Consider the following 27,457-nt stretch of genomic DNA (forward strand, 5'->3'; position numbering starts at 1 on the left):
TAATATTTAATTAGTAAGACTCCATTGATCCATTTCTTTTAGTTATAATAATTACTTATAAATTAAATAAATATTTTAGAACTCGTTTGGTACACTTGTGTTGTATTATATTGTATATAATTGTCTTTAATTATATTGTATTGATATTATTTAATATGATATTATATTTGATATTGACTTGTATAATTAATAAATTGTGTAAAATATTTATACAATATCTTCACCAAAAACTCGACCTTAACTCAAATCCTGGCCTTGAACCTGGACCTAGATTCCATCTTCGGCCTGGACCAAACCCCATCCCCAGACCCCGACCCTGGATTGCGAATTAGGGTACGTAAAGGTCCAAGATCCAAGTCCAGGAGCTGAGGTCTAGGGTCAGAGTCTGGGTCCAAGATCCAAGTTCGAGGTACGGTCCATGGTTCTGGATCAAGTTTGGGTTCGAATTTGGGGCTTAGGCCTAGGGTCGGGTTGGGGCAGTTTAGGACCAGGTTCGAGTTCGGGCCGGGTCCATGGCCAAGTTCGGGTCCACGGTTCAGATACGGGTTTGGGTCCAAGTTTAGGGTCTATGATTGGGGCCGAGCTCGAGACCAAGGTCTGAGTCCGTGTTTAGGGTCCATGGTCTAAGTTCGGGTCTGGGCCTGAATCTAGGTCTTAGATCGGGTCCTAATCTAGATCTAAGGTCAGGTCTAGATACCAATATATCTAACAGCACTTAAAGCGATATATCACTAGAACAATTAAATATCAAGTTTAATATAATTTAATTTAATAATTATTATAAATTATTGCTTTAATCATTTGCAACAGTCTGATTTTGAAATTACCTGTTTATCTAATAACAATGCTTAATATATATCTTTTAAAAAATATATATATGTAAATTTGAGAATGAGACAACATTGTTTTGATTTTTTTACAGTTGTATTCCCACCCAACTCAATTCATCCTCATCTCTCTCTCTTTAACTATTTTGTTAACTATATATACAAAATTCTATATATCTAGTGTGTTACATCAATTGATTAAACAGCTATATATATCATATATAGAAATGATACAATGAGTATTTCTCATATATGCTATACTAATTAATAATATATTATAATTAGTAGCGGTTAGTAATTACAAAAAATATATATATATTTATATTTATACATATACATATACAGATAGACCAGAGCTGTAGTTTTGGTAGATTCTTAGTGTTTATAGTAAGTGGAACATTATTATTAGAATATATATAGAATAAATCTCCTCTTATATATTTATATATGTTATATGATAATAAATACAAATGTATGATTGTGGGACTTGAAAAAGATCATCATATATATTACATAAAAGACAAGTACCCTCAAATCCCTCATCCTCACGTAAGCATGAGACTCTTCTACCACTTAATACTTATAGGGCCTGTTTGGTACGCAGGATTGGATTAGATTAGACAGGTTAATTTGTCCAATCCAGTGTTTGGGCATGTTAGAAGTCTGAATAACTAATCCAGTTAACCTCATCTGTCTGGTATTATTTATCCCATCCAGCAGGGTAGGGTGGGATAAATAATCCCATGCAGGTGAGATTTTTTTTTTATCGTTTTTTTAATTTAAATTTTATTAATATATTTTAAATTTAATTAGAATTTAAAGGAAATAATTATCACACATTTATTTATACATTTTTTTTTATCAAAAACTTATTCATTAAAATTAGTGAAAATGTATAATTTTGAATTATTATACATAAGTTTTTAAAATTTAGAATATTATTAATTAAATAATAGTTACTTAAATTGATTCTAAAAAAAAAAATATGACAATAAAATTATATATTATTTTTAAATTATTATAAAATTTATATAAATATTTTAAAAATTTAATATTTATATTAAATTAATGATTAAATTAGTGTTTAAAATAAACAATTTTATATTATTCAAGTATTTTTATTATTATATGTTTTTATTTAATTTAAGTTTTTTTTTTCTAAAAGGAAATAAATAAAATAGTCCAGTCCATTCTTAAACCAAACGCAAGATTACTTTCAGCATAATCCAATCTTGTCCCGAAATTATCATCCTCACGTAAGCATGAGACTCTTCTACCGCTTAATACTTATAACACATATATAAATATAAATGGTTTGATGTAATAGTAGGAATTGCATTATTTCTTACTTGATCAAGGGTTTCAAATTTACTACGACTCTTAGGGATTAAAAAGACTTAGCTCTTTAAAGGTTAGCTGGTATAACTACCCTTAAAAGTGATTACCGATGATTCAATTAAAACAAATTGAGGTATAAAACTTTTATAGCTGACACATAATATTCAAGATTGTTAAAACAACCCAAGTAGTAGAGAAAAAATCTGAACCACTTTATCACTTTTCCTTCTTTAGCAACAAAAAAAAACAATTTACATATATTTTTTGTTTTTGTTTTTGTGTTCTTCTCCGAAATATATTATTTAATTTTCCTCTCTATTCATATATTTCGTGCTCTATTCTAATAGAGCCAACAATAAACGACACAACATTCTCAGTCAGCTAAGGAAGGAGGTTCTGAAATAATGTAAAAAAATAAATAATGTTAAAAAAGGAAGAAAAAAAATAAACAAAAAAAGCTAAAAAGTATTTTCTAACACTTTTCTACGTATCAATATTATTATTGGTCCAATTAAATATTGAGTTTCATATAATTTAATATAATAACTTTTAGAGAGTATCACTAACCGACACGTTTAGAAGGTACTAGACACCACTGGTGTCCAATAGCAATGCTCAAAAGAAAAAGGAAGTACATTGAATCTCTATTATGAAACTATTCATCAGCTGAAGAAGGGTAGTATTACATGTATGTTACAAAAAGAATGTTGCCTAAATTTCCATGAAAAATTCACATTTCTCATTTTCTCAAATTGCTTTTGCATTTTCCACTTTAAAAAAAAAAGATATGAATAAGAGAAGGTGAGCAGCAGACACAGACAAATGATATAACTAAACCTTCACCATGTGTGCCTCAGCAATTGATGAGCTAAGGTCTTCTCGAGACTGCGATCGTCTACTCTGTAGACGCATCTGACTTCTGTGAGGAGACCAGAAGGAACCCGTGCTACCATTGTCGAATTGCATCTGCCCCAGATTAGTCGACGAATAACTATGTGCAACACTGCTAGTTGACGACGGGTATAGAGAAGATTCCATTAGCTGGATTTCACCATTGCTGCCAATTCCAGCACCGAAACCAAACGCTCTCTGCTGAGTACTACCGATTGTTGGACTCAGAGGCGTCTTTGCTCTTCCGTCCCCTGAAACAGATAGTGTCATATCATGTTGAGTTTTTACTGTGTTCTCATGATGAAATCAAGGGCGCCAAGAGAGCATTCATCGAGGGTGCATGAACATTCAACAGATTTAAACATATGAACAGTTTGTTGAGGTTCCTTTCTACAATAATCTATTTTCATTTTATGTCATGCATATAGAATAGTACAATTCATATAAGGTATTCCTTACACACAAAACCAGCTATCACAGCTAATACAATACCAATTAGGAAACTAATAACTCAGCTTTCCTAATATTACTCATAATACATACCTTATATAAGAGATTATATTGAACACTACGTTTCCCAAAGATAATCCTAATAAAGTTTGACATTCAATGCTAAGGAATCTTCAAAAATGACGATATATATATAGATCAAAGTACTATTCTTGAAACATGGATACAAATATTAAATAAAAACCTTGAGGGATTGCTTACCAGAACTAATTGGACTCCATCGCTGGAGCCGAAATGGAGATGTCATGCCAAGAACAGATACAGATGATGCATTGTTATGTCTGAAGAGTGGAAGATATGACCTTCTCAAAAATTTCGGCCTCCATTTGCCAGCACACGATAACACACAAAGAAGGAGAAACAATGATATAAATAAAACTATAAGAAGAAGAAACGGATTTATCTCCATCTGAAATATATAATAGTTGCGAATCCCCATTCTACTCGAAAACGCATTCCCAGCTTCCAACAGAGCCACTCCAAGAGTCCATGTAATGCTACCAGAACCAATGGTGATTTTACTATCCTTAATGTGCAAGCCTTCTCTCAGCAGTGATACAATATAGGGCGCCCTAAAGCAGTACTGTTCAATAAATGGCTGTGGAGCAACGCTATTCTTTGCGGTCTCCCATGTCCTCTCACAAAATTCCCGACCCTTTTCCAATACGTTGTCAAGTGCTGCATCCGAAGATAGGTTGAAAAACCGATAAACGACATAGAAGCCAGACAATGCATAAAATTGTCCAAAAGGACGAGGAAATCCATCACCAAGGGCACAAGGTTGTAAATCACAGTTAATACCCGAACTAACATTGGACCACTCAGACAAATTGACAGCAAATTTCGCAAGTGCACTGCATTCATCCCAATTAGGAGCACCGATAAGAGTCACACGAGATCCTAATTTTCCTCCAACATCCAAACTCTTTCCTTGTTGATACTTAGAACACTGAGAACAGGTGTATTGTTCCTTATATCCAGTCTGCAAGCAAGGGTGCTTGATTTGTACCTTCCCACTCAATAACTCTGCTTTTATGTTCTCTGGAAGCCTCTTAAAAAGATGAACCACAGACTTATCAAATGCATCATTCAAACCATACCCGGGAAGAGAATAAGCAGTGAGGTGATGATTCACATTCCCAATTCTAAGATTCAAGTTAGTTTCACTCTGATCATGAGGTTCACTCTCAAAAGTAACTTGCAATGAAGAACCCCCCAAATCTAAAGCACCAAAAGTGGGAGTTCTTGGTTTAGCCCCAAGCATACCCTTTAAATGGTTAAGAGCTATCCAACCAAAGTAAGCTTCTTCCATGCCACTAATGATTTTAACCCACTCTCTTCTACACAAAAAAGGTGAAGAATTGAGAATGGACCAGGCATTGTCAAGAAGCCATTTCGAATCTGCACTAGGCAGCCTTCGAACACCCGCGGTAGCATAAAGAAACACCGAGGTAGTCTCATGAGCGTGTCGCGGAATTTGCTTGGCTGCCCAACGAACAAGGGGTTTAATAGCAGATTTCAAACCAGAGATATTGTGAACCAATTTGTGTAATCCTGGTTCAGTCTCCATTCTATGATAAGCACGACCACTTTGAGAGGAAGGCTTTCTATGTAAACTTTTTTCTGGGTTCAAAGATTTGATAACAATGGGGATAGTACGCTGTGAATGTTGATACAAAGAAGCTTGATATACATAAACTCTAGTACCAGTACTACCACAATCAAGAACAACATAGAATTTAGAGGAACCTTGAGACCAATAAGAAGAGATAAAAAGTACAAAGAGATAAACAATAAAAGCTAAGAGAAGAAGACAAAGGAATAGGAAGAGAACACGAAGACATTTCTTTCGAGCGGAGTAAGGGGATCCAGGTGGTAAAGGCGAAGCCTTTTCCTTTGAGAAACTTTGTTGATGAGAAGTGTATAAAGAGTTATGAAACTGGTTTAGCTTTTGGTAAGTAGAGAGATCCTGAAGAGAGGAAGAGAGACGCAAATTGTTGTTCTTGTTGGGGAAACCAAGGCCGAGATCGTAATCTCGCGGCGGCAATAATCCAGAGTCTCGAGTAGGTAACAATTCGGAAGTTGAAGAAGAAGAAGAGGATGATGATGATGATGGTGATGAAGAAGAAGAAGACCAGATCAAATCCCTAATGCGAGTGAGAACCATTTTTGTTTTTGTTTTGGGGGGTTTAACCCATTCCAGAGTTTGAATGTGATTAATTGAATAAATTGGAGATTGAAGAAAGTAATGGTAGTGATAGTGATGGAGTTAGGGTTTGTTACGTTACCTGAAAGAGAACCAGATCGGAAAGCCGAAGACGATGACGATGAGGAGCACCACCACCAACAACCACCAACAACTCACACAACTCACACCTTTTTTTAGTTTTTATTTTTGTTTAAAAATAAATAAATAAATAAATTCTAAAAACTAAACTAAAATTTGTTATAATTAATTTGGGCTTTTTCTTTTTGGGCTTTGTTAAGCTTGCGGAGGCTTACTTATGTAGATACCCACCATTGTTTTGTTTTCTTGGGATTATTTATGAGATTTACAAAAATAACAAAAGTACCAACAAAATATAATTATACGAAATTTTAAATATTTTACAATTTTTAAGATTTTATTTATAAAAAATACTGTCTTTTATTATTTTTTTTTGTTATTTTTATATTATTCTTATACAGAAAAAATATTATTTTCTTTCATGTGGTTTTAGTGTTATTTTTTTTTATGTTGTTTTTATATATTTTTTTATAGAATGCTGTAAAAAATATTAAAATAATATATTTTTTACATAAGTGTAAAAAATTTACAAAAAAAATAGTAGTTTATGTAAATTTCTTTTGTAATGATATCTCTTAAATCTTACCCTTCCTAGTTCCTATTTTCATTCTTTTCCAAATTCAAATTTTACTCTTTGTGTTATTACTAGGGTTGTTTTCTGATTTGATTAGGGAAATTGACATTGTTTAATGTTTATAATTACATTTTAATCTTATTTTAATTTTCTTTTTGAGAAAGTAAAAAAAAAACAACAGCAACGACTAACAAATTATAGATTGGAAGTGAAAGAAGAATGCCAAGTGTGGTCTTACTCTTACATGTGTATTGGAATCTCAAAATAGCCATTGGCCAGGGGAAAAATGTCCCAAATCTATACCAAAAAGCTCACATTTATATAATTGCAGGAAAAGAATACACAGACATAGATAATCATAATACAAAAACAAAACTAACAAGTTACAGAGAGGTAATTATTTTTCAATGGTTTTATATCCCTAAAATGGTCCTTATCTGGTGTGGAGGATGCCTTGCCAGAGATTTGGGATCAGGATAACCGTTCTTGGGATCCATAATGGCGTCGTATATTAGCTCATAAGCTTCTGCCAGCGATCTCGCCACCTGGACTGAAGCTTCCGATCGTAACTTGGGAACCTGCATCTGCTCAAACTCTGGTAGTGAACTCTCACTTCCCAAAATCAAACCAAAGAATGATTTGAGGCATTCCGAGAGATGTGCTGGCGACGTGCCCTCTATCTCAACCAGCGGGGTCCCAGCAGAATCACGAAAATGGTTCATCTTCTGCAACAAGCCACATTTACTTAGGATGCCATCGACTTCTTTTCCCACAAGGATCGCAACATGATTCTCTATCATCACTCCGAGCTTCTTCACGTATTCAGCTGCAACCTCGTGTCCCAACAGTGGCTGCTGAATGGCGCACAAGCAATTTATGAGGAATATCTTCGACAGTGCCTCGCTATTCTGTAAAAATTGCAAAAATCAGACATTAGAATGGAAGAAACCTTTATACGAGATCAGAACAGAGCATCAAAAATAAAATCCCAGATTTGACATACCTGAGAGGATGAGGCAGAAATGCTACTAGACAACAGCGCATCAACTGATGACTTACTGTTTTGGGCAGAGTCCGAGCTAAGTCTACTTCTCCGAGATGAGTGACTGCCTCCCTTGGACTTGTGTGCCTCTGCTGCTTGCTCACACATCTACAATAATTGTATTAAGGAATTGAATAATCTGATCGTGGAGGCTAAAATATGACTACAACAGATACAATTCCCTGTTATGTCCACAGCAACACATTTTGCGGAAAAGGAAACAAAACCAAAGTGCCCATTACAACATGATAAAAAAATAAGATGTAGCAGGCTGCCAAAAGATCGAGTCTATCTAAGAGATGTTAAAGACACAAAATTTACATTAACTTACAGTCAACGATCTGATATGCTCATACATGAGGTGAATCACGTGATGCCACTTTTAAGAAACGAGGGCGGTAAGAAAACACATCTTAGAAAATGTAAATTTTTGTGTTTGAACATTACGCGTAAGTTTGATGTAGACAAGGTTTGGTATCTACAAGTGCTATATTGAAAATCTCACAGTATCTCTTCTGTTTCTCTAACATAAAAAATCTAATCTTCAGAAAAGGAACCACACTTACTTGAATTATAGGGTTGAGTAAGGCAGATATCACAGGATCAAAGTCAAGTTTATTTCCAGAAGCAGGAACCATCATGCTGTTATGAGTATCAATTATTTCAAGCAGAACAGAGACTCCCTCCCTTACTGCTTGAGGTGGAGAAAGATCAACAGCCACCAGCGGGGGATATCTTAGAAGTTTTTCCCCTCGACTTTTTAAAATATCAAAAAATGTCTTCTGTGCTGCATCTTTAAGCGTCCATAGTGTACCAGATAAAGCAGTTTCTCTCCCGAGCAAATCTGATATCTGCCAAATGAAGTGTGTTAGGAAAGGTTTACAGATAGCTTTACTTTCCATCTAAACAGAGTATATACCACTTACAGTGTAGCTGTAAAACTCAAGGGTATTACTGAGTTTGTACGATATTATAAGACTAGGTTGAGACTGAAGAACTTGTTCAACCCTGACTTTAAAAGGCCGGCAAACTCCTTCGAAAATTCTATCCAAAACAAATGTCAAGTCAGATTCTATGTTTGCAAAATCACTGTGCATGCTCTTGGAAGAATGGTCCTCATTTTGTCTATTATCAACCACTGCATCAGGATCTAGTAGCATGATAACAAATTCCCGTTCAGATGCTAACGCCTGTATAGAGATTAACAGCAAGTAATAACTAATAAGCATACAAGAAGTAAAATCTCAAACCCATAATAACCATAAAAAGCCTGTAATCCACCTGATGCAACCACCCTAGCATGTCCCCTACATATCGAAGGGGATCATGAGCATGCACTTCAATAGGACGAGGCATGCCCCCAGGTCCTCCACGAGTAAGAGCACTGATAAACCTTCTAAACAATGCATTATGCCTCATATTGGCTACCTGGAAATTACCAAACAAATGTATTGTAAAACCATACTAAAGCACACATTAGTGACATGTTACCCAAATTCATAATCTGATAGAACATCACCTCCTCTGCACAATACTTGAAAAGAACAGGCCTTTCCCTGAGGCAGCGAACTGCGGTTTTCAGTAGTTCACTAACTTCAGGATTATCAGCATCCCCCAATTTTCTACATTCAGCCTGAACCCACCTACATACAATGAATAAAAGACCATATACATCGTTCAAACTCTGACATTGTAGCAAGAATTGAAATAATCATTTAGGATGTTAGCTGTAAATTGCATATAATAATCTTCATATTGCATCTTATCCTGTGTTTCGTGAGCTACATAAGCACATTGAAATTGACTATCATTTCATTCGACAAGGCTTGATTTCTACAAGATATGTGAAGACCGGTGAACTTTGAATGGGGTTCGGGTTAATTATCTACTTAACAAATTGGGCATGATCAATATCTATATTCCAACTTGAGAGGGTGTTAATTAGTTTCAATGATAATTACAACTGATTTTTCACCAAACATAACATAGATAAATTTGCAGAGATTAGGACAACAAACTAGTTTAACAGTAATAATGGCTGACCTGCAAAGACGCTCATAAGCTCCCTCTTGGTACACAGCCATCATATCCATAAGTTCAAGACCAGCACGCTATACAAAATGGAATGCAATAGAACAATCGATTGATTACTATAGCAAACCAAATAAGCAATAACACAAACTCAAACACGGATACCTGGTGATGCGTCCGCAATAGCAGTTTACAATTGGCATGAATATCGTGAACATGAGAAAGAGCCTTAAAGAAAGCCGGGCTGAGATCATCATCCCTAAGAGCAGTGATCTCATCATTAGAGAGCTGATAATCACGGAGGAAGCAAGAGACAATATTCTGCCTCTGATTGTTAACATCCAGCTCCTGCTTGAGACGTTCGGTGGTGGAAATGATGTCGCCAGTGGAAGCAGTACAAGTAGAGAGAGCCTTAGCAATCCTATCGCAGCAATCGGCGAGTGCATCGACCTCGACCTCGACGCGATCCAAGGCTTCCTGAGCAGTGGCGGAGGCTTGAAGAAACTCGTGGTTGATGGAGAGAGATCGCTTCTCGATTGTGGATCTGAGATTACGACGGGAGTGAGGTGTGTTATCGGCGTAGAAGGAGGAGAGAGTGTTGAGGGAAGCCAACAGATCCGGTGACTCCGTTCTCGTGGATTCCAAGACTTTCTTCAGTTTCCGGGAGAGACCAGGTGCCAATGTACCTGTGCCGGTGCCTGAGCCTGTGGTGGTTGTCCCCATTTTTCTAGTTTCAAAAGAATCAAAGCAAAATTGTTGTTGAAATTGGAGATTATGGAATAGTGAATTACAATTAGAAAGTGAAATTGAATAAGGATGAGTAAATTAGGGTTACCTGAGAATGGAATGTAACTGGAGATGGAACAGTGGAACTGGAGGACGACGAAGAAGAAGCTTTTTTATTTATTTTTGTACAACATAGGGAAAAATAATGTTTAGGAAAATTCTACAATATAATCCACTTGAATAGATACATCTTTATTTATTTCCCTATCTAAAATAATATTGAGAAATTCTACCACTCTTTAAAATTGATATATTGATACACTCTTATCTGTTTTTGCAACCGAAATAATTTTTTAGTAAAATTTTTTATGGCCAAGTTATAGTTATTTAGGACATTCTGCAAAATTTTAAGAAATTTGAAAAAGTTTAGCACGCCGAAAAATACGTTCAAACAGTATGTTGTACGCGTGACTATTTTATTTTATACGCGTGTAAAATAGACTATTTAAACATTATTTTCTATATTGTAAATTATAGAAGGAGCAAACCTAACCAATAGAACGAGCCTAACAAGGTTTGTGTTAACTGCTCTTGGGGACTGCATCAGCTGGAAATCTAACCAACAGAAAGTAGTAGTCTTGTCATCTACAGAAGCTGAATACATGGCTGCTACAGAAGACATCAAGGAGGTTATATGGCTTAAGGGGTTGACAGATGAGTTAGGTTTCAAATCTGAGGATGTCGTAGTTAATTGTGAGAATCAAAATGCTTTATATCTCATGAAAAATCTAATATTTTATGAGAGGTCAAAGTATATTGATATCAAGTTACACTTCATAAGAGATATTGTGTCATCCAAGAAGGTGCAAGTGAAGAAAATAAGCACACATGATAACCCTACAGATATGTTCACTAAAAGTGTAACTAGAGACACGTTTAGGCACTGTCTAAACTTGTTAAGCATTCATGATATTTAATGTCCTCACCTATTTCTTTTGGATCAGAGATTAAGTGAGTATAATTAGGTGGAATTGTAGGGATTAAACTTACTTAACCTCTCAAGTCAGTATGTCCATCTATTTGCTCATCAGATGAATCTGAAGAAAGTTGTTGCAAGTTATAACAGTTGGCTTTAATACCAACTTAAAAGGAACCCACCAACAACTATTCATCTATTCTAAAAGAAGCATCTGAGTTGAGGAGAGTTCTGATCTCTAATCTCCACAGCTCATACTTTAGATTCAATTAAGAAAGAGAGAGTCCAAAATCATAGTGAGTGTGTGTGGAGGATGTAAAATGGAGTATCACTCTTGAAGTGATTTCCCTCAATGTGAGACATTTCTTTCAATGTGAGACATTTCTTTGTAATTACTTACTGTGTTGAGTTGTAATCTTGGGCTCATTCTATTGTGTACTACTGACTATTCCTATTTAATAAAGATCTACCATTCATTCATTATTGAGTTAAGTTTTCTTTGTCTTATTTCAATTAAGTTCAAGTTTTGATTTTGTGATTGATTTTAGTTCTGAATTGTGTTTCTTGGACATAAAGTAGAAAATTGCGAAAAGGTAGTACTAGTGCCTACTGCTCTCTTCCGTATCATATTATTATTGGTATAATTAAAAAAGCAAGACTTGACTTATAAAAAGTACTAGCTAATAGTAATGCTGAAATTAAAATATAAGATTCAGATATGAGATGACTTTGTCCGACGAAGTTGAAATATTCTAGGCATGCAATTTTCACAACACGTGAATGCCTTGTCTATTTCCTGCAACCAACCAACATTTATTTCATCCATTATTATTAACAACGAAAAGATATATATTAATAGTTAATTTGTAATAGAGAGATAAAGATATTAACAAACCAAAACAAATAGTTAACACTAATATAGATAAACAAAACACATTGATATAATTAAAGAGAGATGCCAACATAAAAATAGTTACAGAAGATCACATCTTTAAAAATGGTGCTAAATTTCACATAAGAAGTTAGTAATGCTATATTTAACACATTGTTTTTAGAAAAATTTACATAATCTATTTTTTATATATATTTTTAGGAATTTTTTTTTAGGTGTTCACTTGTTTTTTCAAAAAAAAATATTATTTTTAAGTTGCTTTTCTCAACTTTAAAATAATATTATTTTGAAATAACAAAAAAATAACAGTGTATAACTATAAAAACAAATTTGATTTCTCGTAGAAACAACGCCAAAACAATATTTTGTATTTTTGTAAAAAAAAAAGATCTGTTAAAAAAATAGCAAATTTGTACAAATATAAATTTTTTGTCATTTTTGTATATTTTGGAAATAATTCTTTTTTTTTTTTTGTTGCATAATAATAAATTTAGATACAACTTCAGATAAAGATAAATGCAAATTGCATAATAATAAATTCAGGTGCAATTTCAGATGAAAAAAAAAAGAATAAATTCAAATTGCATAAAAAGTAAATATCATATTTTATAATTGAATAAAAATAATGCCGATATTGTAAATAAAAATGTGTATTAAACTAAAAATATAAATAAACAATTTGTATTAATTGTGTAACAAATTTAGCATGAGGGTGTAAATTCTTTTTTTTTTTTTTTGACAAAAAGGGAATTAATAAAAAAATATTTCTGTTAGAGAAAAAATATAAATTTTTGTAGGGCTAAAAAAATATTAGAATAAAAATAAAAAATAAAAAAATTACGAGAATATAGATATAAAAATAAAAAATATAATTTTATAAGAGCAAAATTAAAAATTTGGAATTTTTTTTTAAACAAAAAAAAAAAAGAGAATTACTCCATATACTATTTTTTTTAACTTTTTTTTTTCAAATTTACGGTTTAGGTTTCTAAAGTGGTTGCACTAGTTACAATAGGAATTTCTATGTAGAATTCTGTAAAAATAAAAAAAATAGAAAAAAAAAAATCTGGTTTGCAATTTGTAAAGCAGAACCACTTTAGAAACTCAAACCATAAATTTGAAAAAAAAAAATTAAAAAAACAGTATGTAGGGTAATTCCCCTTGTTTTTTTATTTTTACACTTCCAAACAGGTTTTTTTTTTTTTTTTTTGCATTTTTATGAAATTCTACTTAGAAACCCCTATTGCAACTAGGGTTGTAACCTAAATTGCAACAAAAAAATCGTATAGAAACCTCTATTGCAACTAGGGTTGCAACCACTTTAAAAACTCAAACCGTAAATTTGAAAAAAAAAATTAAAAAACAATAGTATATAGGGTAATTTTTCATTTTTACACTTTAAAACAATTTTTTTTTTTTTTTGTACTTTTTCGAAATTTTACATAGAAACCCTTAATTGCAACTAGGCAACTTAAATTGCAACAAAAAATCTTATAGAAACCATTATTTCAACTAGGGCTGCAACCACTTTAAAAACTTATACCGTAAAAGTTAAAAAACCAGTATATGGGGTAATGGAGGCAGATGGTGCCATGCACCTCCTTCTTAATAATTTAATTTTTTAAAAAAATTACATGTAAAATAAATTAAAAAAAAAAAAGAATATATATTATTTTATAGTTTTACATTGTGTTGGCCACTAGCTCTCTTGTGAGCCAAACATATTATATTTGGTACAAATATTAAAGAAGAATTTTTAACAAAAAAAAAAACCGAATACTTGGTATTGGTAAGTAATGGTATTGGTTGGAAATTAGTGTATGGAGCAGAAAGCTTTGTAATCCTCCCCACCGACCAATCTTCCTCTCTCTCTGCCTCCTTCTCCTAATAAATAATTAATCCAACTTTTATAATTATCAAATTGTTAGCTAATTATTATTTCTTAATAATTCATTTACACTAATAATTAGTAATAAACATCTTTAATATATATAAAATTAAGCAAATCATATATTATAACATCAACCTTTCATTATAGTTAGAATATTTTTTTGCAATATAGAAAATTTTATTTTTAGTATTATAACTTATTCAGAATTTTTAAAAAAATTATAGAAATGATACTATAATTATAACAAATATTATTGTAAAAGAAATTTAACAAAAAATATTTTGATGGGATTTCAAACGTACAAAATTATAGTAAAAGATTGTAATTAAATACTTACTTACCCCTTGTAGAAGAATGGCATTCATGTTGCTCAACTTTTCATTCATGTGGCTCAACTTTTCAACTTTCTGCTCCAACTCATTCATATAAGCCTTCATAAAATAATAATAATAATAATAATAAAATAAAAAAAAACAGTTTCCCTATTAAAAAATTCAAATTCAAATTCAAAGAAAAATAAAAACCTGTTTTCTGGCTCTGGACCTTGCAGCCGATTCTCGATTCTTACTCATTCTAATTTGCCTCTTCTCAATCGATTCCCCCAACGACGACGACGAAGACGATCTCCTTCTCTTCGTCATCATCATCTTCGTGTTGTTGTTCGTTGAATCTATCATCATCATTTCCGCCGTTAGATTCTTCTCCTCCGACTGATCAACACTAATCGGCTCTATACAATTCATCGAAAACAGATTTGGTACGATATTCGGTAACGGAAACGCATTTGGTACGATACTATCAAAAATTTCAAAACTCGGATTTGGATTCGGCAGCGGAGAAGAAATTAGTTGTTTGAAATTTATAGGTACGCTATATAATTCTTCATCGCCTTCTCTGTTTGAATAATAATTAGCGTTATTATTATTATTATTATTGTAATTATTAATTTCCTCAGATTTCATGTTAATTAATTTCGACTACTGCAATCTGCAACACAGTAATTGTATGTATATGTATATTTATATAGCCGCCATATAGAAATTTTAAAATTAATTAAGTAAAAAGTGAGCTAAATTGTAGGAATGAGAGTACGGAATTTTGTTGAACAAAACAAAAATTTACTAATTAAATTATAATCAAATTCAAAATTTTTTATGGAATTAAATTATACCAATAACGATATGACATATAAAGCGGTGCTAGACACTATCGATACTTTTTCGTGATATTTTATATCAATTTTTAATATTTATCATATATATTTTCAATTATTATACATTTTTATTAAATTTGATATTATTTATACCTACCATATATTTTTATTTATATATATTACTTGAATTTAATTATTAATATTACCAATTATTAGTATTTTTTAATTTAATTTATAGCGTAAATATTTAATTCTTAAATAAATACTTAAGTTTAATTTCTGATAGTTTTAATACTTAAGTTATAAAAAATAAAAATTTAATGACATGGATCAATTATAACTTAAATATTATTACCGTAAAAAATAAAACTTATATATTTATTTACAACTTAGAATTAAACTTAAGTATTTATGCTGCAAATTACTTAATTTAATTATTATTTTAGTTATTGTTCCATTGATATTGTTTTGGGTGATTGTGATGCTTTTTGGAGTGGTTTTATATATATTTATGTGTCAAATCAATTATAATTTGTTATTTCTTTATTTTTTAAAAAATTTATTTTCATTCTTTTGATTAGATTACTTAACAACGTTATAATTTATTAATTTTATGGTGTATTAAAGAATCTTTAATTGATATTTAATTTTATTATGATATCTATTGAAAATTATTTTGTACCTTTAATTTAGTGTTTTGTTTGTGTATAGTTTTGTACCATAATAGTATAAGGAAATTTGATTTTTTATACTTAAAAAATCTTAATATTTTATTCTTAAACCAATACATTTTAAACTAAAAAAAATATGATACTTTTTTCAAAATCCAAAAAATACCCCTCTCATAACTCAAACCCTTTCTCTCTCCTTCCCTCAAACTCTCTCTATCTCGGCATCTCTTCGCCGCCCCACCCAAACCATTCCACAACCGCCCCACCCAAACCATCCCACCTCCGACGACCACCGAGGACCACCCACCACCGACCATGCACGACCCAGCCCCCTCTCTCCGTGCACCAGCCCCTCTCATAACTCAAACCCTTTCTCTCTCCTTCCCTCAAACTCTCTCTGCATTTCTCTTTCTCTCTCTATCTTGGCATCTCTTCGCCGCCCCACCCAAACCATTCCACAACCGCCCCACCCAAACTATCCCACCTTCGACGACCACCGAGGACCACCCACCACCGACCACGCACGACCTAGCCCCCCTCTCTCCGTGCACCAGCCCCTCTCTCTCTTCGTCTCTCTCAAACCGAAAAAAAACCCAGGAGTCCGACCAATCGGACCCATCAGACCCCTGGGGTTTTTTTTCGATTTGAGAGAGAGGAAGAGAGAGGGGACTGGGTCCGATGGTCGGACCATGGTGTCCGATGGGTCCGATTGGTCTAACCATCGGACCCTTGGGGTTTTTTTTCGATTTGAGAGAGACGAAGAGAAAGAGGGGCTGGGTCCGAGAGAGGGGGGTTGGGTCGTGCGTGGTCGGTGGTGGGTGGTCCTCGGTGGTCGCCAGAGGTGGGATGGTTTGGGTGGGGCGATTGTGGGATGGTTTGGGTGGGGCTGCAAAGAGATGCCGAGATAGAGAGAGAAAGAGAGATGCAGAGAGAGTTTGAGGGAAGGAGAGAGAAAGGGTTTGAGTTATGAGAGGGGAATTTTTGGGGTTTTGAAAAAAGTGTCATATTTTTTTTAGTTTAAAATGTATTGGTTTAAGAATAAAATATTAAGATTTTTTAAGTATAGAAAATCAAATTTCCTATAGTATATTTATGTATCTACTGTCACTTGTTTGGTATCATATATAGTGGTTTGTCATATACATAATGGTTTGTGTCACTGATGCAAGGTTGACCCACTCAACTTGACACCACTTTTTTTCGTAATTTTTCACTTTTTGTTCAATTTTTTGTACCATTAATTTTGTTGTCCATTAGTTAGTACACGAAAATACTACTTAATAGTTACGAGAGTCATTTGATTTGGTACATGTTAAAGTTCAAGAATATAATATAATATATGTTAAAATTCAAAGGCATGATTTACTATATGCCAAATTTCAGGAACAAAAATACTAATTAGCCTAATCTATTTACAAGAATATTAACACATCAAAATATTTGTTTAGAGCTCTCTCATTTTCCTTTCCCAAAACCAATTAGGCAAAGATTAGAATTAATTTTGCATAAATAAACTGTATAACTAGGTACTTATTGGAAGACACTACGAGATTAACTTTTAAGAATCTTGGAATTTTGAAATGATATTAGTTGCTTAAAATAATAATAATAATAATAATAATAATAATAATAATAATAATAATAATAATAATAATAATAATAATAATAATGAATCAAAGTATGAAAACAAATTTTAAATTGTGTTTAAAATCATTCCTTCACTATCAAAAAATCTTTGGTTCAATTTTTAGTGCTCTTATTTGTTAACTACAATTATTAATAACAAGGTTTCTATGGAGGCAATTGCTACATCAAAATTTTCAAGTTTCTTAATTTTTAGTATATTTAATTATTTGTTTGACATTGATTATTGTTCATTATTTTTTACTTAGATGATCGAGATAATCTTGATAGTAATTCAAGATTTTAAAAGAAACTTTAGCACTTGAAAGTTCCCCCAAAATTAAATAATGTGCTATAGAGATTACTTGCACTTACCAATAAAATCTTAGCTTAATTAAAACAAAAATGTTCAAGTGGATTTTTTGTGCTCACTTTGTGGATTACACTAAGGTGGTGTTTGGTTAAAGATAATGAAATGGAATGAGCATTTGTGTTCTATTTGTAGATTATATTAAAGAGTGTCATTTAATTGGAGATAATGAAATAGAATGGAAATGAATTAATTTTTATTACATTTCATCGTTTGGTTGCATTTTAAAGTATTGGAATATCATTTCAATGAAATGACTTTCTTACCATTTGGGTGGAATGATATTGTAGCGCTCCCACTTCAAGCCTCCATTGGGTCTTCTCCTACGGATTTATGGCTCTTATACACGAGTACATCACTTTAGCTGCTTCCTAGACTGATAAATGGTCCTACAAATCAACACCAGTGTTCCCAGCATGCTTTGTCACTCGCAAGCTTCTTAAGAAGACTTTCCATGAGGTTACTCATCCTGAAATTAGGGCTGCACACGGGTAGGGTTGGGCTGACCAACCCGAAACTGGGCTGAAAATGTTTTAAATATATTAGGTCGAATAGAGATGTGTTAAAAAACTGTGAGTCGACTTATATGGGTCGAAATTGGGTTGGGCCTTATGTGACCCATATAACTCAACCCAACCCGAATTCTTATGATCAATAATAAAAAAATATAATACATATATTACAATTCCTTTCCATCATAAGGAACATTTTAATGAATAATTCCACTTAACCCAAACACATTACACTCACTCATATTTTAAAATGAAACCCTAAAAAAATGATACTCTCTCTCTGCTCCCTCACTTCTCTCTCTCTCTAAAACTCAAGATCCAGTGATCCACCACCAGCAACAAATCTTGACCAGCCCTAAGCAAGTTGTCAACCACCCCATTTCCACCATCCCGCACCATCGAACCTTGCCAACCACGCCACGAGTCGCTGGCAGCCACTGCACACGAATCCACTGGTAGACGAAACCATTCTTCCACTGCACCAATTGTACGAACTCCTTCCTCTAATCGCACTGCGCACCAGTCACACCATTCTAATCAAGTAGTCTCTCACTCTCTCTTTTCTTTCAATTTCATATATAATGAATGTATTGTATATTTGTGGATTAGAATTCATTAATACCTAAACCACGCAAAAAATTTCATCTTTACTTTCTATTATTTTATTTAATCTCTTTATTATAATCGGTTTCCAAAAATAAACATACAAAAATACACTTTTAAAGTTTTTAAATTATAAAAATATATTTTTTTTATGCAAAAAAAGTAAGAAAATAATTAAAAAATAGTAAGAATTCAACTTTAGGATTACATAAATTAATTATAAATAAACTATAAAGCAATAGTATGACAATTATAATACTATTAAATAACCAAAAAAAATACAGCAGAAATGATGCTGCAAGAAGGGAGCAAGGTTGCTGGAAGGTGCCGAGGCATGGTGAGGTTAAAATTAACGTGGATGCTGGTGTGAAGAATGGTGTTGGCTGCTCGGTCTGGGCTGTGTCATGAGAGGTGCGAATGGCGAAGTACTCTATGCTTCGGCCACTGTTTTGCCCAGGGAACAATCACCATTACAACTTGAGCTTTTGGCCATTTTATGGGGGATACAAGCTAGAATGCAGAGACGAATACCACGGTTTATCATTAAATCGGACTGTTTGGAAGCTGTTCAATTAATCCAAAAAAAGGAAGACAGCTACCGAGATGTTGATTGCTTGCTAGATCAAATTAGAATTTTGTTGTCTCATGATTGTGTGATTGGTATCTCCTTTGTATTTCGTGAGGCCAATAAAGTTGCTCGTGTATTAGCCAACTATGCTTTAGTTCACAAAGCTAGTGTCATGTGAACCACTAAAAATCTTTATTTATAATTATTATTATTTTTAAAATTTTTTTAAATTATTATTTTTAATTCTTTTTAAATATTTATAATTATTTTTTAAAATTAAAATTACATGGACCACTAAAAATTTGACACGTGTACAAGTGTGTACACGTGGACAGTCCACTGTGTCACTTAACTGTGATTTTTGGACGGAGGTGTGCAGAGCAAAACGGAACTAGAGTTTAGGTAGTTTAGCCGCCAAAATTTTGGTTTTTGTGGTTAAGTGTTACAAACCGTAAAGTTCAGGTGGTTTAGCCGTCAATATCCCTTTATTTATTTATCTTTTTGAATAGAATGAAATTTTTATTAAGGCCAGCCGATTAAAAGTCCAAGGACTTGAACAAAATTCGGTAAGCCAAAGCCATCACACTCATTTTGATATTGGTAATGTATGAGCAAAATTCTCATTGAAATATAATGTAGGAACTTTCAAAAGGAAATGTAATCGAAAGAAAGAAATCAACTCCACAATGTTCATTGTTTGACAAAATAAAAATGTCACACAACCAAATAACATATCATATCATATGGTTCATGTTCTCTTCAAAAAAAAAACAACCACCAAACACTAGAATTATTTATACACAGCATAGATGGACATGTAGGTGTAGACTTAGATGGACGGAAATCGCCTTAACTCACAAGGCTTCAGCCACCGGATAATGCATCTTAGTATGCGAGTTCTTCAAAAAGGAAGTCCCGCAATAGGACTTCGAGTCTGGGCTACCAACCGTAAAATCATCAAAATCATCATTAGCATCCACCACCCTTTCACGACTATCAATTGATTTACTATAACAACCACTAGAATTTCCAGAAGATTTACCGCGGTGGTGTTTCTTGTCTTTGCCACTGCTCCCACGAGAACTAGAAGAGCTTCCCTTCTGCCCTTTCTTTCCGTTGTTCTTCCAGTTCTTCTTGCTATTCTTCGACTTGTGCTGCTGTTTCTTGTTTCCTGTGAATGTATGTGATAAGGATGTCGGAATTGGATCGTACACCTCAGGGGCCCATGACACACTAAGCTTCCTCACTGATGCACCCCGTTTCTCACGGCTACCTTTCATGGCAGATACAAGCTTCAAAGGGCTCTGGCCATAAGAAAAATATAAAAACTAACATGTGAGCATAGATACTAACAAGTATTTAACATTCATTGCATTATTAACACATGGATTTCTTACAGTTCTTTCTTTATACTCATCAGTTCAATATAGTTCAGTGTAAATATAAAGCCACAAACTTCCTTAGATTTTGACAAAGCAAGCCAATCAACAACTACAGGGAACATCAAGTCAAGACCAATCATAGAAAAGAAACAGTACGACTGAGAAGAAATTCAAACGCATTCTGTCACAGGCAAAGTTATTGACCCAATTGTGAAAATTTCTTATTCATTATGCTCATCAGTTCAAGCTAGTATATTATGCATATAATGCCACACACTCCCTTAACTTTAGCCAATGCAAGAGAAATTCAAACACATCTCTCATTAGCTCAAGCCAATACCAACTGACCAAGCATTTTAAGAAAACCAATACGACTGAAAAGAAATTCAAACTCATCTCTCATTAGGAATCACAGGCAAAGATATTGTCACAAAAGTAACTCCACTATGAAAACAAAGCCATAACCTTCTTTAAGTTCAAACTTTGACAATGCCACATTCTCTCATGGTATGGTACTAGTAATAGTAACTTAATTAAATACACTCATAGCATCAACAATATTACTAACATGGATTCCTTAAAATACTCTTTATACTAGTACTCGTGAGTTCAATCTAGTTCATTATGGATAAATAAAGCCACAAACTTCTTAAGGTTTACAGGGAATATCAAGTGAAGACTAAGATTAAAAGAAAACAGTACAAATCCAAGCTCATTTCGTAAAGCACAAACATAGATATCGCCCCCCAAAGTAATCCAACTAACAAAATTTCTTATAATATTCTTTATGCTCATCAGTTGAAGCTAGTTTATTGTGGATGTAATAAAGCTACAAACTTCCCTAATTAGTGCCAAAGCAAAGATAATCAACAAAATCAAATACGACTGAGAATAAATTCAAACTCATCTTTCATGGTAAAGTAACTAGACTACGAAAACAAAGCCATAACCTTCTTTAAGTTTAAAATTAAAAACTCACAGGCAAAGATATTGAACGAGAGTAGGCATTCCAGGAAGAATCCTTAGAGAAGGATCCTTTCATAGATGTTCCAAGTTCCCCATCCTCTCTATGGGGGCATGGTAAGGATGAACATTTGTTCAGTGACTTCTGAGATTGATTTGCATACTCAATCTCATTCACGTTACTAACATCATCACCATCATCATGATCCTCATTTCCATTAGAAGAATCTTCAAAGTCACATTCCAATTGCTCCACTTGTTCATTTTCCTTAACATGTAAAGTGAGGGAAATTGCAGTGTCAAGTTCATTCACCAAATCATCGACACTATCAAATTCAGTATAGTAATTTTCCTTGACTGAAGATTGCAAACTTCCAAAGCTGGCTACATCTTGACACCACTCCGACTTATCAGAACAAGAGCTAACTTCCATCTACAGACACAGATTCTACCAAGTCCAAACAAACATACATTAACAACACATATCAAATCAATGAATCGAAATTCAAAAGAAAATTAAAAAACAAACCTGGAAATCGTATTGATACGGCGATCCAAGCTTTGTATTAATCGTCAATCCCAAAGATCAAAAAATAAAAACAGAAACCCAGAAACCCTAGCTAAAAGCTAAGAGGTAAACAGATAGGTATAGAGGAAAAGAAAAGAAATCCAAATCAAAATCAAAGAACAAAAAAAAACCTAATGTTAACTAAGATTACCACGACGATCGCTTTTTTCAAGATGTTTCAGACGATGAGTACAAGAGCCACCATGAAAGGAAGTGACACAAGGAAGCAAAGGACGTCTAATGGGCACCGAAGGCATTATACGATGCTCTTCGAAACCCACTTTCCCCTTATAAACCCTAAAATTTCTACAGATTCAAAAAAAAAACACACACAAACAACAAAACAGCTTGCTGCTAATAGTTTCTGTCACCGAAATCAAACACAAATCAATAAACGAATCAGAGATTCAGATCAGTGGAGAATCATCCTAAAGATCGGATCACAGAGAGAAAGAACTGATACGAAACGAAGAAGAAGAAGAAGATGAGGTTAAAGGAATAATGGGAATGAGTCAGATATTTTGATTTGGATAATTGAGTCATTGACCCATCTATAATGGCGGTCTTCTTATCTCATCTGAACCGTACACGTGTCCTCTGACAAGACTTAACATTGGGCCTCTTTCTAGGGCTTTCCCCAACAAAAAATGGGCCCACCAACAATAATTTCGCGCATTTTTTTCAAAAATACCATTTTTCTTGGTTTGCAATTTGTTATTTGCAGAAATGAAATTGGTATAAAATTAAAGACGAAAACGATGAATGAACCATAAAATCTGATAATACTTTCTCATTGATTTAAAATCAGTCACTATATAAACAATATCATCATCATCAAAATCAAAAAAGAACTAAACAAAGCCTTAATCATCATCACCATCGCCATTAACATAAACAAGATCTCGAAAATCTAAGAACTGGTGAACTTCGTAACAGCCTTGGTTCCTTCAGAGACAGCGTGTTTGGCCAACTCACCAGGAAGAACCAATCGAACAGCGGTCTGAATCTCCCGAGAAGTGATCGTTGGCTTCTTATTGTACCTAGCCAAACGAGACGATTCCTGAGCAAGCTTCTCGAAAATGTCATTGATGAAGGAATTCATAATTCCCATGGCTTTTCCAGAAATTCCTATATCAGGATGAACTTGTTTCAGAACTTTGAATAGGTAAATCTTGTAAGTCTCCATGCTCTTCTTGATTTTCTTCTTCTTCTTGTCACTTGTTCCTTCTTTTGAGATCTTCTTCTCGACCTTAGCCGTTTTCTCTGCTGCTACTGGCTTCTTCTCCGCCGCCGGCCTCTTCTCGCCTTTCGTTGGTGCCATTTTCGAATTCGGAGGGTTTCTTTCGATAGAATCGAATCGGAGAAGAGAGAAAGGTAAAGCAATGAGAGATTGAATGGTGAAATCAGAGTTGGGGAAAGAAACTCTTTATATAGAACTAAGTTATATTCTGATTGGATGAGAACTTTTGTTGCGGATCGATGACGTGGCAAGTGTTTTGTCTGTTGGATTGAATTGGACGGCTGTGATTATACCATTTATAGTACTGAGGCTGGTTCGCTCATAATACAACGGCTAATCGAGACTTTCTAATTTTTATTTTTTTTGAGAAAACAAGAGTATTTTTGGAAATAATATGCCACACGTTTGTAATACATTCTCTTTACATTTCTATTTATTTCTTCAACATAAGTGGTATTTGTTATTTTTTATAAGTCACGCTATATAATTTTTTTTTGTTAGTAATATTTTTAAAAATTATTTTCTTAAAATTATGTTTGACTTGATATTTAATTACACTAATAATAATAGTATGATATAATATTATTATATCAAGAAATATAATATTATTATTGATATAATTTAATATCAGATCTTACTTATTTTACTTTTATAAAATATTGCTATTAGGTAGAGGCAGACTCACATTGTAGCGAGAGGAGACAGTCGCCCTCCTTAAAAAAAAATCGTAAAAAAAATGTATATTCATTTTAGTTAGTTACAACATATATATAATAAAAGATTATTTTTATAGACATAATAGTAGAATTGATATAATGGTTTAAGTAGATTACATATATGCTAGAGGTCGAAGGTTCAAATCCCATTAACAAGGTCCGTTGTATAAGAATCAATAATTATTTGCATATTATATCAACTCAGAAACACATGGCGACATATTTTTTTAACTTATTAAATACTTGGTCCAATAATATGTCGCCACATATTTTTGAGTTGACACTTAACGACCAAAAAAAAGTACGACAATAAAAAAATTGTAAAATAAAATATTTTTGCCGCCACTATTTTTAATTAAGGTCATATGTGTAACAATTGTAAATGTTAAAAGAGTTTCACTACTAATATCCCTAATATAATTTATAATTTTTTACATTTTATATATATTTAATAAAGATTTTATATGCTTTCAATAAAAAATTAATATTTTTATTGACTTTTTTTTAATTTTTTTCATGAAAAATGATTAATTTTACCCCTAATACATTAGAGTATTATTATAAAAGTTAAGTGAAACATAATATTAATTTTTTTTTTAAGTTAAATTTAACTTAGATGGTCTTAGTTACTTGAAATAAGGTCACCTTATTAAATTAGTAAGGCCCATTAGTATAAAAGAATATTCAATAAGTGTTGGTTATTAAAGATTTGAACTTTAAAGCCTTAAATCTAAAAGAAAAATAACATAGACAAATAATGAGAACAAACTTCATCTCCACATTTAGGAAGGCTGCACCTTACACAACCAAAATAGGACTTGTTGAATTAGAAAAAAGGGGAGAAAAAAAAAGACTTGGTTTGAATTCCATAAGGATTGGAATAGGAGTAGTTGGTTTCTAGTCACTTTCACAATTTATTCACTTGTATTATGTTTTCAAAATAAAAAAGAAATATTGTATAGTCAAACCCTTTTATTCAAAGTTCATTTATGCAACTTTTGTTTAAAGTTTCTTAGCTTTGTAACAATCAATGGAAGAGAAACAAATGGCTTTAACATATAGCAACTTTTAATGTGAAAATATTATGACCAAACAACTTGGCCCCAAAGTGTGCATCATTACATGAGCTGAGATGAGATGAAGTTCCACATTTCCACTCATATGAAACTACTGAAAAGCTCCTTTCGAAAACTGAAGCTACCAACACTCACTCCTCTCCAGTCCTCTGAACTAAACTCTGTAACAAGAAACAAAATATCTGTTATAATAAACAAAACCCCTTCTAAAAACAAGACCAAGACCAAACTTTGAAAATGAACTTTAGGTATGTCATTACACAGCAGATATGACCCTTGTAGCTTGATTCAAACACAGTAATCACAATTCACAAGCAACCCAAAACTAGATCAAAATAGGAAGAGAAAGTTGATGTTAAAACAAGTGTAGTTGTATTGACACAACTCAAACCGAAACATTTAATATGTTCGGGCCAGCCACCAATACACATGATCATAAAAGCCATATAAATTACTGAAGGCATTGCAATCATTTGATACTTCCCAAGCATAAGTGGATGATCTATTTCATTGTTAAAGATAACTATGCTTTTGTAGAGAAGAATGAATATTAGAGCTTAAAGGCTGATTTTTTTATTGAGTTACATTTTTAAATTTAGAGAAGTGCTAAAGTGAAGCATTAAGTGCTCAACACTCTAAAATTTAGAATATTGGTTTCCAACAGATGGATTAGCTACAACTAATTCCATGTACCTTATATCAATGCTCTTAAATATATGGAGTTCCATGATAAACCCCAAGTTAGTAGAATAGGATACAAAGGGTATTTGGGCCATTGTATTAAGAGTACTGTTTGGGAAGGAATACAATAGTATATATAGAATACTAAGGAGAATAGAAGGGTATGCAATGTATGAGTGTTCTCTTTGCATCAAAGGTCCAAAAGGGCCATTCCTTTTGTGTAGTGTTCCTTTTTCAGTAATACAAAGAAGGCCATAGCTGTAATGGCCATAGTTTGTTGCTCTGTTATTGTTCGATCGGTTTGGTTCTTAACATTTGGTATCAGGTTTTTCGGGTCTTATCATTCCAACTCAAAAGAAATGGGGTGACCCCATGATCTCATAACCAATTAACATGTTTACATCTACTCAATGTGCTATCTCATTCATTCAATATCTCATTACACATTCCAAATTGCAAATCCACCCTTCTCTAACAGTCAATGATCTTCATCAAGTATTACCACAATCAATCCTAAAATCATGTTGAATATCTCTTCAGACAATCCATAATTCTCTAAGCTAAATCACATCTTAACTTATCAAAAGCAAAACACACAAAACCAAGAAATTAATGCACAAGTTTATAACAGTTGTTTTAAAAAAACAAACCTTGAAGAATCAGCATTCATATTCCGATGTAGAATTCGACCCTGACCAACCCCACCATCATCGATTAATTCCCTAAGCCCCAAATTCACAACTTTCTCCTCTTCGACCACCACCACCTCTTCTTCTTCTTCTTCTTCTTCTTCTTCCTCTTCCTTTCTCTTACTCTTCCCCTGAACTCTCTCAAAGTAATTCCCATATATATACTCAGGAGTATACCCATTATCTTCATCAAAAAGCATGATATGACCATGCCACTCCCAAACCCTATATTCAGAATCCTGCTCCTGATGAAACCCAACACAGACGTGATTTTCAGCGATGGTGACAGCCTGGCCAGAATTAGGCTTGAGTTGGTCTGTCTTTCCGGTTAGGATGAGGCGAATTATCTCCTTCTCGAGCTTGGATTCTTCTTTGGCGAGCTGGGTTTTGGAACTGTCGTCATCTTCGTAATCTTCGTCGGAGAAATTGGCGGAGTCGAAGAGAAGGTCTTCGAGGGATTGGGATTGGGATTGGGATTGGGATTGAGAGAGGGAGAATAAAGGGTTATTGGGTGGTCGAATACGGAGTCTGCCCATGAGGGTTTGGAGGAGAAGGTTGTCTATGTTGCTGCCGTTGTTGTTGAAAGAAGCCATTTTTGTAGAGAGAAAGAGAATAAGGGTTTTAGGAAGAAGAAAGGGTTTTGGGGAAATATATTTG

At 33.3% G+C, this 27,457-nt stretch overlaps 6 protein-coding genes and 1 long non-coding RNA gene across 10 annotated transcripts; 1 reads left to right on the forward strand and 6 right to left on the reverse strand.

Annotated features, from left to right (window-relative positions):
- Positions 1 to 2,780: 2,780 nt before the first annotated feature.
- LOC133036315 (probable apyrase 7) lies at positions 2,781 to 6,006 on the reverse strand. The gene is made up of 2 exons (XM_061112914.1): positions 3,768 to 6,006; positions 2,781 to 3,307 (listed from the first exon to the last, which is right to left on the reverse strand). The coding sequence occupies exons 1-2, from the start codon at positions 5,731 to 5,733 to the stop codon at positions 2,997 to 2,999; spliced, it is 2,277 nt and encodes a 758-aa protein (XP_060968897.1). The 5' UTR covers positions 5,734 to 6,006; the 3' UTR covers positions 2,781 to 2,996.
- Positions 6,007 to 6,725: 719 nt separating this feature from the next.
- Positions 6,726 to 10,489, reverse strand: LOC133036316 (conserved oligomeric Golgi complex subunit 6). The gene is made up of 9 exons (XM_061112915.1): positions 10,336 to 10,489; positions 9,666 to 10,227; positions 9,513 to 9,580; positions 8,989 to 9,112; positions 8,751 to 8,897; positions 8,396 to 8,659; positions 8,036 to 8,320; positions 7,431 to 7,577; positions 6,726 to 7,335 (listed from the first exon to the last, which is right to left on the reverse strand). Exons 2-9 carry the CDS (start codon positions 10,221 to 10,223, stop codon positions 6,841 to 6,843), a joined length of 2,088 nt encoding a protein of 695 aa, XP_060968898.1. The 5' UTR covers positions 10,224 to 10,227; positions 10,336 to 10,489; the 3' UTR covers positions 6,726 to 6,840.
- Positions 10,490 to 13,591: 3,102 nt separating this feature from the next.
- Positions 13,592 to 15,011, reverse strand: LOC133036317 (bZIP transcription factor 27-like). 2 transcript variants are annotated; one of them, XM_061112917.1, is made up of 3 exons: positions 14,510 to 15,011; positions 14,327 to 14,392; positions 13,592 to 13,978 (listed from the first exon to the last, which is right to left on the reverse strand). In XM_061112917.1, the coding sequence occupies exons 1-3, from the start codon at positions 14,945 to 14,947 to the stop codon at positions 13,769 to 13,771; spliced, it is 714 nt and encodes a 237-aa protein (XP_060968900.1). In that variant the 5' UTR covers positions 14,948 to 15,011; the 3' UTR covers positions 13,592 to 13,768. The 2 variants fall into 2 exon arrangements, with proteins under 2 accessions (XP_060968900.1, XP_060968899.1); XM_061112916.1 differs by having other exon boundaries at positions 13,593 to 13,978; positions 14,327 to 14,416.
- Positions 14,720 to 19,629, forward strand: LOC133036320 (uncharacterized). Its single transcript, XR_009686987.1, has 2 exons — positions 14,720 to 14,850; positions 18,093 to 19,629. It is a non-coding gene; the product is annotated as an uncharacterized LOC133036320 (long non-coding RNA).
- Positions 19,630 to 20,143: 514 nt separating this feature from the next.
- On the reverse strand, positions 20,144 to 22,993 carry LOC115697578 (uncharacterized). 3 transcript variants are annotated; one of them, XM_030624649.2, is made up of 4 exons: positions 22,360 to 22,972; positions 21,847 to 22,278; positions 20,528 to 20,789; positions 20,144 to 20,419 (listed from the first exon to the last, which is right to left on the reverse strand). In XM_030624649.2, the coding sequence occupies exons 2-4, from the start codon at positions 22,261 to 22,263 to the stop codon at positions 20,340 to 20,342; spliced, it is 759 nt and encodes a 252-aa protein (XP_030480509.2). In that variant the 5' UTR covers positions 22,264 to 22,278; positions 22,360 to 22,972; the 3' UTR covers positions 20,144 to 20,339. The 3 variants fall into 3 exon arrangements, with proteins under 3 accessions (XP_030480509.2, XP_030480510.2, XP_030480507.2); XM_030624650.2 differs by having other exon boundaries at positions 20,144 to 20,424; XM_030624647.2 differs by having other exon boundaries at positions 20,144 to 20,789; positions 22,360 to 22,993.
- Positions 22,994 to 23,161: 168 nt separating this feature from the next.
- LOC133036319 (probable histone H2B.3) lies at positions 23,162 to 23,808 on the reverse strand. Its single transcript, XM_061112919.1, has one exon. The coding sequence runs from the start codon at positions 23,717 to 23,719 to the stop codon at positions 23,309 to 23,311; it is 411 nt and encodes a 136-aa protein (XP_060968902.1). The 5' UTR covers positions 23,720 to 23,808; the 3' UTR covers positions 23,162 to 23,308.
- Positions 23,809 to 25,308: 1,500 nt separating this feature from the next.
- LOC133036318 (uncharacterized) lies at positions 25,309 to 27,457 on the reverse strand. The gene is made up of 2 exons (XM_061112918.1): positions 26,762 to 27,457; positions 25,309 to 25,591 (listed from the first exon to the last, which is right to left on the reverse strand). The coding sequence occupies exons 1-2, from the start codon at positions 27,391 to 27,393 to the stop codon at positions 25,585 to 25,587; spliced, it is 639 nt and encodes a 212-aa protein (XP_060968901.1). The 5' UTR covers positions 27,394 to 27,457; the 3' UTR covers positions 25,309 to 25,584.

This window comes from Cannabis sativa, chromosome 3, assembly GCF_029168945.1.
Source record: "Cannabis sativa cultivar Pink pepper isolate KNU-18-1 chromosome 3, ASM2916894v1, whole genome shotgun sequence".
NCBI lineage: Eukaryota > Viridiplantae > Streptophyta > Magnoliopsida > Rosales > Cannabaceae > Cannabis > Cannabis sativa.

What these genes read in the sequence shown, in the direction of transcription:
- LOC133036315 (XM_061112914.1), bottom strand. Translation starts at nt 5,733, where the DNA reads ATGGTTCTCACTCGCATTAGGGATTTGATCTGGTCTTCTTCTTCTTCA. An exon ending in ATGGAGTCCAATTAGTTCTG is followed by an intron (nt 3,308 to 3,767) that starts GTAAGCAATCCC and finishes TATCTGTTTCAG; the next exon opens with GGGACGGAAGAGCAAAGACG.
- LOC133036316 (XM_061112915.1), bottom strand. Translation starts at nt 10,223, where the DNA reads ATGGGGACAACCACCACAGGCTCAGGCACCGGCACAGGTACATTGGCA. An exon ending in TATTGCGGACGCATCACCAG is followed by an intron (nt 9,581 to 9,665) that starts GTATCCGTGTTT and finishes CATTTTGTATAG; the next exon opens with CGTGCTGGTCTTGAACTTAT. An exon ending in TCAAGTATTGTGCAGAGGAG is followed by an intron (nt 8,898 to 8,988) that starts GTGATGTTCTAT and finishes GGTAATTTCCAG; the next exon opens with GTAGCCAATATGAGGCATAA.
- LOC133036317 (XM_061112916.1), bottom strand. Translation starts at nt 14,947, where the DNA reads ATGAAATCTGAGGAAATTAATAATTACAATAATAATAATAATAATAAC. An exon ending in GGTCCAGAGCCAGAAAACAG is followed by an intron (nt 14,417 to 14,509) that starts GTTTTTATTTTT and finishes TATTTTATGAAG; the next exon opens with GCTTATATGAATGAGTTGGA. An exon ending in ATGCCATTCTTCTACAAGGG is followed by an intron (nt 13,979 to 14,326) that starts GTAAGTAAGTAT and finishes ATTATTTATTAG; the next exon opens with GAGAAGGAGGCAGAGAGAGA.
- LOC115697578 (XM_030624647.2), bottom strand. Translation starts at nt 22,263, where the DNA reads ATGGAAGTTAGCTCTTGTTCTGATAAGTCGGAGTGGTGTCAAGATGTA. An exon ending in CTCGTTCAATATCTTTGCCT is followed by an intron (nt 20,790 to 21,846) that starts GTGAGTTTTTAA and finishes TCTTATGGCCAG; the next exon opens with AGCCCTTTGAAGCTTGTATC.
- LOC133036319 (XM_061112919.1), bottom strand. Translation starts at nt 23,719, where the DNA reads ATGGCACCAACGAAAGGCGAGAAGAGGCCGGCGGCGGAGAAGAAGCCA.
- LOC133036318 (XM_061112918.1), bottom strand. Translation starts at nt 27,393, where the DNA reads ATGGCTTCTTTCAACAACAACGGCAGCAACATAGACAACCTTCTCCTC.